An 11,164-nucleotide genomic window follows, 5' to 3' on the forward strand; every position below is an offset into this window, starting at 1 on the left:
CATGAACAAAGCATCGTCAACCATTCATCTGCAAATTTGCCATCTAACCAATTCCTTTTTATTTTGTCACAAAAATGTAAGAAGTGCAAAAACAATTTGATTCTTTGATGTCAAAGTTGCATCTGTATGAGCATACACACGCACACACCACAAACAGACACACACCCACTTCTGCAGGTGACCAGCACTTCTACAATCTGCATGTGCAGAACTGCAATCCTGTTCACATCTAACTGCAGCAACTTCTGGCACTGCTCTCCTAGGTAGGCAAAAGTCACTGCTTAATTGCAAGCCTTTCTTCCTTCTCCTTTTTAGCAATTCAGCTCATTCCTATGAACTGTGCTTAGTACAAAAGCCTTTCCTTAAAAGAAAATGAAACCTCCAAAAATTATCAGTCGCTATTTGCTCAGTTTCCAAAATGAAAAAAAAAACATACTCAACATTTCTATTGCTCTCCTTGATGAGACCAGTTTTACTAGAGAGTTATCTTACTTTTAAGTTCTTTTTGATACTTCAACATAATTTTAAAAATTATTTAGCTCCAAAGGTTTTTTGGTGGTCATTAAATGAGTGAAAAGTACATATGAAAAAACAGTCTTTCACATGTCAGTTGAGTTCATTGTAGCAAAATTCATTATTTCTTTGGAAAATTATATAACTTAAAAATATAACATAGAAAAGCCCAGAGAGGGGAGTCTTCCAGAACTGGTAGTATAGGACGGCTGCCAGCAAACATACAGATTTAAAAAAGTTAAATTCAGCAGTGGTATTTGAGGAGGCAGTGTAGTGAAGGACAATTGAGCAGCATGTAATGCTGGCTCAGTAACTGCTTTTCCCAATGTCAGTCACGGAACTTTCCTAAGCCAGGTAAAACACTAGGAAATTCCCTCTTTCTGGTACTCATCTTTCCCAACTCAGATCTTATCCTGATAGGTAAATTGCAGAGACACAATCAAACACAAATTAGGTAGACGGCCACTCTTAGCACAGACATTATCATAGCATTGAAAATCTTGAGTGAAGATATTGTTCAGTGAGAGGGAAGAAGGTACCAAAGCCCTTTGGCAGGCAAGGAGAAAGAAGTCTCACATAGCGCTTAACATAAAAAAGACAAACATATATCAAGAATATGTTCATCTGCTTTGTTTTGTATTGACCACTGTACTGCAATTGAGGAAATTCCGGTACCTGTATCTCCCTGAATTGTGGCTTCTGATTAAAGCTACAACATGAATGTCCACCTGAAACAGGAGGTGCCACTGCCTGAGAGGTGATGACTTGAGAAACAAAGGTACCACTCGTGGCCAGCATTTTAAAAAAAGAAAACTTGACTGAAACAGAATTTATTCATGACATTGAAGTGTATAGAACACTTTAGAAACCCATGGTAAAGGAGCAAGAGATTCCAGAAATATATCCAAGACAGCATGTTGCACTTTAAAGACAAAACAACAGGTATTTAAAGCAAGAAAGTACACTCTCAAGGAAATGAAAATTAAATGAGCAAAAAGACTTCTCACCACCAAAAATGGGGAACAAAATTTTGTAGCTGTTCTAAGTGAAATGCTAAACAAGTACTAGATTGGCTAAGGACCCACTATCAGTTTCCACAACTTCCATCAACTTCCCCATCTTAGGTGGGCTGTAACAGAAGAGAATACCACCAGAGAGGAGATATTAATCCTCTGGCCTCACAGCAAAGACTGTGCTCTTAATGCCATTACCCAGCCATGCCTCTACAAGAACAACTAATTTATTGCTTCCTGAGTTTTCTTTTTCTAATTTTTTTTTCCATTTTCAACCTCCTTAGAAAGAATGTAGTTTTAAGATGTACAAAAACAAGAAAACAAAAAAAAAAAAGCTCCACCATTTTAAAAAGGCATAGCATAAACTTAATAATAGATAAGGGATAAAAATGAAACTGTAAGAAACATGTAGGTATTAAAAAGGTGTAAACAAACCTACTACTCTATTCATATAAACTTTTATTCTCCTTAACTTTCCCTGCTTTCTCCTGTTTGTACCTTCCTAACTGCACTGAATTATTCCCCACGATGAGAAGAATTTTTAAGGACAACTAAATACTGAAAAATAACCTTCATCTGAATAATTTTTGTTCAATTGTATTCTGCTCCCCTTTACCTTTCATAATCCTTTGATTGCAAATGGAAATACTCATTGTGCTTTTTTACAATTTTTATATTGGCAATCACTGCGTAAGTCCAATAAGTTACTGACTTTTCCTCCAAAAACAACATTAAACATGAAATTGCCATGCCAGAGATAACAAAACAGACTGCATCTGCTTCATTTTCAAATGTCAAATGACATACCATAAATAGGACTGTGAAAGGAATAAAAATACATTGGGACATGGATTTAGCTGTTGGTTTGTAAGACAAAGTCCAAAATGCATTATGCTTTAGAATATACTGAAAATAGTATTTAGCCTAAAAATCAATTATTCTATTTTCATTATCTGTTCAGAAAGCATAAATAATATTACATTTGTGATGTACACACTTGTTGCTAGCTGAGCATGTATACCGAGAATATCCAAGTGGAAGGTTAAAACAACGTACATATGAAAAGAATTCTCCCTCATAATTATTTATATTTGTTGAAAAACACTTAAAACATAACTTAATGACCCTCAACACTGCAGGAAACAAACTTGGAGACATTCATAGGAAGCTTGAGTATTACAGGACAGCCCATAACACAGCACTTGGTTAGTGCCATATTCAGTCCTTATGGGTTCTGATGAAATTCAGTGGAGGCTGCCCAAGAGGGAATTCAACACAGCTATGTAGTTCTCCTGCTGAAACGATTTTTTAGTGGTAGAAAAAACATCATCTTTATACCTTATGTTGCATGCATATTCTAGGTGAAAAATACACCAACTTTTCCTGTGACTTGAAATGCCAGCTGGAAGCTAAACTTGCAGTAGAAACATGTAATTTTTTACTCAACAAAGGTTTTTTTTGTAAACTCTTCACACACGTAAGACTCAAGCTGCATTAAAATACAGGCTTCTGCTTAAAGCTCAGTTTCATGGCCATCCTAAATTTGGCTTACTAGGATAGTTTCTAACATCATTCCTTAAATTCCTGTAAAGACCTCTCCCACTCAGCAGCAGCTTCTGCTTCAAACTTCAACAAGGTCTCTTTCTTTGCACGTTAGATTTATAAATATAGACTTTACTTGGCAAAATGAAAAAACATTAAAAACACATAAACAACAGGGAATGGATAAAGTTTTCTGGAAATACTGTATATTGCCTTGCTTCTCTCTCTTCTCCTCAAATTTAGTAAAAAATTAAAGCTCCAGTAGCTGTACTGCTGCAACACATTTGCAATGCAAATTTCTCAAACTCCTCAACTGAGTTTCAAGGATGACTACTTCCTAAATTTACAGAACACAGTCAACAGAATAATATACTCAAGACTTTTCATGTTAATTCTTCATTTATTTGCAGAGGTGCTGTTAAATAAAATAACTTTGCAAAGGTATTTGATTTCTAGTGTATAAGGAAAGTACTTTAATTAATCCAGCCTGAATACATATGCAAATGTTGGAAATGGCTAGATTCAAGACATCCCTTATTTAAATCTGGTTCTAGACAGTTTTACAACAAGAGGAAGAACCCAATGTCAGTTTCTGGCAAGTCATACACATGGGGTAAGGGGATGTAAACTCCTTTCCCTGATACTGTCTTGAAGAGATACACAAACACCTCTCAAACACAGGCAGAGGAAGAAGGCTGGAGAATTACCACCAATCCATTTCTCTTATCTTCCTGTTCAGACTCCCTGTTTTTGTCACAGTATCATTCTCACTCCGTTTTCTACAGCAATTACATAGCATAATACCCACAGGGTTTTATGGCTGTCACAGACAGCAGATTTTGTTGCTGCTTTCAAGTGGAACAATGTCTGCTGTTATTGTTCAATGTTTCAGTACACATTAGAGTAGAGATGATTGTAAACAAAACCACAAATAAAGGCCTGTGCTTATCAAAGTAAGGGTGAGAATTATTTCTGACACATATGCCAGTGTCTTTCATTCTATAACAGGTAACAAATCCAGAAAGTATCTATAAAGCCTGATATCAGCTGCATTATTTTGTCATTAGTATCAGGATGACTGTCAACTACTGGCCAATTGGTTGTTCATTACTCCCTTTACTATTTCCCAAATATATTTTTGAGGAACAATCCCATGCAGTTGAATTTGAAACTAGTGGGAGTGTATCTTTCCTTTAACCAATACTGAGAGCTATTGGTATAATTTCAGAAATTAAAATGTGAAAAAAAAAACTACTGAATTATTGGCAAATTAAACCAACTCAGAAATAAATGCAAAGATTTTATTGCCCATTTTGAAAATGGTTGCTTTTAAATTGTGCCAACCTTCTAAATTTGCAGATGAATATGATCAAATTTTATTAAGCTGTGACCAGACTTTGATACATGTCCCAACTGAATTCCAGTTAATGAGTGAAAGATTCATATTAAAAAGTCAAAGTGGTCCAGTAAGGAAAAAGATCATTTTTAATGAAGTCTGCTAATGCTCTGCTCTGGAGAGTTTTATGTCGAATTATCCCGACTGAATACTTGTTGGAACTGTGGTCTTCAACAGAAAATGTTTCTCTCATGTAACTCCTGTAATCACTTTGCTTTTTCTGAAATTTCTGAGCAAGGTAAGGCAAACTAAAACAAGAGGGCAGTAACATAAGTTCTGAAGTTTTTTTAATCTATTTCAGAGTCATATTGCTCACAGATGAGAGCATAATTTGCCTTTGAATACTTTATTTTGAGCACAGTGCTGAAGATCTGTGGTTTTATCCACCTTATTCTGTTTGTTTGGGGGGTTTTGTGTTGATATTTGAAATTATATGATTATGCATACATTGCTATTAATTTAAGAGGGTATTTCTAGTAGTAAAGAGCCTGTAAATGCAAACTGTAAATGAACAAATTGAAAAGTCAAATAAAGCATTCAAATTTCTAAAATCTTTCTTTAAACTTATATAGTTTTGTGAAGTGTTGTTCACGAATCTTAACTTTTTGGTTGCCAAATCTGCAATCATCAGCAGCCACATAAAACGTGGTAGTAATGGCTGCTAGAAGGTTGCCAGGAAAGTCATGTCCAGTGTTCAGCCACTTTCCATCCCAAAATGCAGTGATCCAGATGGGGTAAAGAGACAGAGCAGATACCCCTGACCTAACAGCTCTGACTGTGTAAGCATCCAATGATCTGCTGAGTGCTTCAGCAGCCAGGATGGCACTTTTGGATGGATATTCTCCCCCAAGACTGATGATAGTAACTTGCTCGTCTCTGAGCCTTGCTAATTACAATAAAAGGCACAGGTAGTTTTCCTTTTTTTTTTTTTTTTTTTTTTAATTCTTAAATGAAATTTCAAAGGATGACTTTTGCACAGTTCATTTTTCTTCCCAGACCTAATATTCTGCAATAACTCTTCAATAAGAGTTTTCCATACAGAAAAATTGCAGGATTAGGAAAAAAATCAAGAGTTTTCAACTACCCTGTTTCCTAACAGCAATATTTTTAGTTATGTTGAAGCAGAGCTATTTGGAGTACTAGCTATAAGAATACAATTTCAGTGGAATTTGGAATATAATAATAATTATTTGATAAAAAAAATTATTAGAATTTTTTTATACAGCTGTAAATATTCATGCCTACTTGATGAAAATAAGTCTAATACAAAAAAATACCAAATTTCTTTATTCCATTTTTTTTTCCATCTCAAATTGAGGTTGGGTGCCTCCAAAGAACAAATAAGGCCATGAAAAGATAAAATTAATAGCAATAAATTGCAAATTTTATTCAGTCAAGAACTGACATAATTTCTCTGCTGAAAAATAAAGTAAATATTTAAACAATATTTTTCAAATTAAATGATAAAATACTTTTTGACTTTCTGGATCTGGAGACTCAGATGATGAGCCATAGTTGGATATGTCTTCTTATAAGAAAATGAAGTCTGGTAAATTAGATGATATGTTAAAGAATACTGGGGAAAATAATACTTCTGGATTTTCTCCATGATGATTTCTGTGTCTTAAATCACATCTCAAATACTTAATAAATGTGTTAAGTATTATTCAGTGTTGTAAAAGTGATTACTGGATTTTTTTTTTTTTTTCTGCAGGAGAGTTGCCATTATGCTCTTACTTGAAAATGAACATTTCTTGCTGGCAATTCTGATGTGTAAAATTTTTTCACAGCATTAAAACATACATGGTTTCCATATATTTTATTGCAAAAAGCTCTTTTTCCCCTTCTGAAAAACATCTCGTACTTGTAATCTTGTAATCCCAAACCATGACTTGTGATCGACCCCCATAATGAAATAAAATAATTTATACATCATTAAAATCCATCCCATGAGGCCTACCTTTTCTGCTAACAGTTCTCTGATCTTGCTTGCCTGGAGACGAAATTTCATTAACTGTGACTCCAAAGTTAAACATCTTTCCTTCCAGTTTACAGTACCTTCTGGCTCTGAAAGTTCAGCCATATTTATGCTGGAAAAAGAAGGGGAAAAAATCTCCATGTCAAATTCAGTCTGTATTTAATGTCTGACTTTAATATGCATACTAACCTACTTTATATAAATCTCAGGAATGCCCCCAAATTTTGCACAAGTACAGTTTCATAAAGCATGGTAAAATTATTTTAAGTTTTCTGAGGCCCTTTTCATAACTATCAAGTTCTGAAATCTGTGATAATATTTACATTTTTTGTATTTTAATTTCTTCAATTATCCTATGGCTGCAATTATTTCTCCTTGATAAGCAGAGACACATCTCACATTTTAATCTTCAGTTACTGCATTTATCCCTTCTTACTCAGGAGTGTCTTGTAGGGAACTGAGCTTTTGCTTAGCAAATGTTTTATATATATGTAACTGCTTGTGAGTTAGTAGAATATTTGGATTTATGCAAGTTTAATGTTTGGCAGACCACTCTTTTAAAAGTCCTTTAAAATTCTGCTTAATCAAATTGCTTTAAAATTCAATATCCTTAACAAGATAGAAGTTTCTGATTCCAAATGTAAAGGTGGGTGAGCAAATGGTCTCTAATGGACCCCCCACATGAAAAACAATCTTTTTGCATTAGCTGTTGCAGATCTCAGGACGTTCAGGCATGTTTCAGTCTCCACTCTGCTTTTCTCCACATTTAACTGCTCATGCCTTCTGGAAATTAGCCTCAGTGCCCTTCTGGACAAGTATTTCTGGAAAAAATTATTCAGGATGAGAGCTGGCTCATCATGGTTTGAGTCTGAGAAGCCAAGAAAATCATCTGTGTGTAAGCAGAAGGACTGGGCTCTGTTGTATTCCAAGTATTTGTAGACAGTTTAATAGAGTAAGTGGATGGCTGAATGTAACCATTCAGTCCAAAATCCTCTTGCTAAGTAAAGGCCTGGCCTTTGCAGGCCTCTGGACACTTAGGTTTGGCTTTGAAAATAAAGTCTGAATAGCTCCTAAGTATCCAATTTATCTCAAAAATAATAAACATGTAAAAAAAAAAACGTTCAGTGGAAGGCCATTGGAAAGAAAGAACTGCAAGTCATAATGTTATATTGCATGTTTGTCACTTCAACAGTGGGACGTGGATGAGGAAAGGCAAGTAGCCACTGTTTCCAGTATGATGAAGGAGGCTGATAGAGGAGGATTAAGGCTAATACAGATCTCCACACTGCAAGTCCTGACACAGATGATGGATGAGTAAGTGACACCACTGAGAGCCCCCCTCCCACGACTATGCCAGGCCTCCAGAAGCCCAGCTTCAGGCACTTCCCTTCCTCCCTGCATTGGAAGAGGCAGCCCCACATGAAACCCCTCAGGTGGAGACCAAACACCTGTGAATTTATCTTCTCCATTGTTTTTGACAACAGGAAGAAAAAAGGAAAAGCACCACAAGACAGATCAAAGTCATGAGCCAGATTCCAAAAAGTCCTTAATTTTTCTTTGCTACAGTAGTATTTTCTATTTCTCTTCTAAATTCCCATGTCTCATGTGACTCTCAAATTAATTTTAACTAAACAGGTGAAAAACCCTGGCTCAAAACCTTCTTTCCTTTCTCATACCGTAAACTCCTTGTTTCTTTAATTCCGTAATTTAGAAGGAAAACTAGGAAAGAAAAACTGATTTGTAACTTTTTTCCACAATCACTTGTCTGAAGGTAACAGCTCCATTTTTCACTCTTTCTTCCTTTGGTCCTGCAGAATTCAAGCTGCTAAACCAGAGATTACAACTATCCCTTTTCAGGAATCTCCCACTTCAGATTCCCTAAGGAATCACTAGGATTTAAGTACATTATTAAAATAGTTTCCTAAGCTGATCCTACAACACCCACATTCTAAAGACAAGCAATTCAACTACAGTCTTCCTAGGTGACCAAGACACCTCTGGTGCTTTTTGTCATTCTCCTTTTAAGCTTAGCAGAAAATTCCCTGGACTGTCAGGGAAGCAAACTGCTCACTGTTGTCCTGTTTCTAATCCATGATCGTCTCTGCTTGTCCAGAATCCCCCCGTTCAAGGTGGGGAAAGGTGCCCATTATTTTGGAGGGGAGAAGTAGTTTCAGTTGTTGCAGATTTATCTGGATTATGGTCTCGTAAGTAATGAGGAGTGGCATGTTTAATATTAGACTATTTGGGATATTTTAGGTTTTTCCTTTTTAGCTAATTGCAGCTACATAAAAAAGAAATGGATGAGGCCAACATCTAGTTACCAGTGGGATATTTCAGTGTTTGTGGCAGTGAAAAAACAAATGGGTCAAGTAATGAAAGAATTTTTTTTTTTATAGGGTGCAATATTGCAGGGTGGAGTTAAAAATGTTTGTTTTTCAACAGACAAAACATCTGAGTAGATGGATTTCTGGCAGTGAACAGTGTGTCCAGCCAAGTAGTTTCCCAATGTCCAAACTCATTAATATTCCACTGCATAAGCATTGTGGATAAAAAGATTGAAAGTAACTTTTTTTTATTGCGGGTTCTTTGCTTGACATTGTAATAATTTACTTTTTATTTTCCAACAAGCCAATGGGTTCTGGAAATATTTACAGGCACATAACACACTGTTTACACTTGCAGAGTGAATGATCTTACTTAGAATCAATGACTTCCTGTTTCTTGTCTGATTCCCCATGGGAGGATAAAAATGAGTTCATCTTCTCTTGGCTTAATAGAGTACTCTGAATCAGCACTCAAACCTACACAGAGTCCGCCCCTTCTTCCTGCTCCAGTTCCCACCACAAAGCCCTCCGTTTCCCCCGAGTCTTAAAAAGTTAAATCTTTTGAAAAGTAAACTAAAAAAGCGCACATTAAAGCCTTAAGTTCTAATTATGTCATCAAAAATTAATTGAGACAAGTTTGACAAGTCTGGAAAGACTAAATTTGTCTTTTTCATTTTTTAAGTTTATAAACCTCTTTCTAGGCTTCAAGAAGTCAGAATGTCACATTCTCCCCAAAGGGATTGATATAATTTCCTTTTCTTTGCCGTCTGCTTGGAAATTATCAAAATACATTTCAGGGGGGAGGGAACAATGTTCTACCTTTTTGAAGCGTGTTAAAAAAATTTACATATTCCTTATCACATTGTCAGTGTTTTCCTCTGTTTTTAACAAAATGCAGTGTTTAACTAAACGCTTCATATTCTGTCCGTATGTTCTGGATGTCCTTTCTGCTGGAGAAAGTTTGGAAAGTTCTTCTGTTTCAACAGGCGTGGGTTTGTGCAGTGCATAGTGGATTCCCTTCACCATCCTGAAATATTTAGTGGCCTAAATGCATTTGGACCATACCTCTTGAATTTCAAGTCCATTTCTTCCATCTTTTCACCCAAACTCAGCACTTATAAATATTTTTGGTGCCATAAAGATTGAACTGGAGAAGGGAAATGATGAGACACAAAGTGGACCTGTGTAGGAATCAAGGAAGTCATTCTCAGGTTTGTTGCTGGCCAAGGCCCTTACTCACCTCCAAACACTGGTAACTTTATTTTCCATTTGACTCATTTTGCATAATTCTATGCTCAAACAAACTGTTGCCTGCACTATTTAAAACTCCCTTCAAAATCTGAGGTAGGAATGCTTTTTCTGCTGCTTCCTAGCTATTGATGAGGTTGTTCCCGTGAAGTGACGCAGTCAGGCAGTGCTTGCCCACTCCAGCCCCGGGCGCAGACCCCCACAAACCCGGATTTCAGGGGCCAGGCTGCCGCCTCCCAGCCCATTGCTGCCTGCTCGGCTTCCCAGTGTCAAATGCGTGCAGCAAACAAGATTAAAGCGCGCAGGATCATTTTATGTCCTTTTCCTGATGACAGCAATTTTTAAGCCGCAGTGTGACGCCACACTACGTCCCGATTTAATTTGTTGAAATTCTGAAAGCTAGCCGTGCAGGTATCTCAAAAGTATCGTAGTTTTGCACGTTTGTTTGGAAGTCGTGTTCCTCTCGCTCCTCTATATTTGGGAGGACGGTAGGGATGCGGCAGCGGCACTGCCAACGGGACGAGAGGAGCCGGGACCTTACGGGACCTCACGGGACCTCAGGCACGCCAGTCCCCAGCCGTGGGGACACCGCCTGGGGACAACCCGGAGTCCTGCCGTGACCCGACACCCCGCGGTGATCCGACCCAGCATCACCCTCCGCCCCCGCCGCCCGCCGGTGTCACCCGGGGGCACCGCGCCGCTGCCCCGCCGCCGGCACCGCCGCCCCGCCGGGAAGGGCCGGGGCCGGCCGGGCGCGGCCCCGCTCTCCAAGGGAGGGAAGGGGGCAAGGAAAGGGAGGTCAGACCTGGCCGGCCGTGGCTCGCCGCGCCGGGCGCCGTCCGGGCTGTGGGCGCTGCCCGCGCCCCTCGGCGCCCGCCCCGCCATCCCCGCGGCGAGCGGCGCGGCCGCCTGAGCGACGGCCGAGGCGGCCACTGAGCAGCGGGGCCGCCCCCGGCGGGGCGCCCGGGCGGGGCTTGCGCGGCTCCGCGGCCCCGGGCCCGGCGGGAGGAGCGGCCGCGGCCGCGGCGCTTCCCGGGCCGGCCCTGCCGCCGGGATGCGCTCCCGGAGCCGCCGCCTCCCCCGCCTGCTCCGGCCCCGACGGCGTCCCGGGGAGCGGGCGGTGGGACGCGGCTGGAGGGCTTCGAGAGCA

At 39.1% G+C, this 11,164-nt stretch overlaps 1 protein-coding gene across 6 annotated transcripts in view; it reads right to left on the minus strand.

Annotated features, from left to right (window-relative positions):
* Positions 1-10,928, minus strand: part of PLEKHH2 (pleckstrin homology, MyTH4 and FERM domain containing H2) — a 50,723-nt gene extending 39,795 nt beyond the window's left edge. For 5 of the 6 annotated variants that reach the window (XM_085575958.1, XM_085575959.1, XM_085575960.1 and 2 more), the window contains exons 1-2: positions 10,820-10,913; positions 6,425-6,554 (exon numbers count right to left, since the gene is read on the minus strand). In XM_085575958.1, coding sequence (XP_085432084.1) covers positions 6,425-6,554; positions 10,820-10,899 — 210 coding nt within the window. In that variant the 5' untranslated portion in view covers positions 10,900-10,913. Of the gene's footprint in view, positions 1-6,424; positions 6,555-9,831; positions 9,948-10,819 lie in introns of all 6 variants that reach the window. The other variant, XM_021526437.4, reaches the window with a different exon arrangement.
* Positions 10,929-11,164: the final 236 nt, after the last annotated feature.

This window comes from Lonchura striata, chromosome 3 (genome assembly GCF_050655825.1).
Source record: "Lonchura striata isolate lonStrDom1 chromosome 3, ASM5065582v1, whole genome shotgun sequence".
Classification (NCBI taxonomy): Eukaryota; Metazoa; Chordata; class Aves; order Passeriformes; family Estrildidae; genus Lonchura; species Lonchura striata.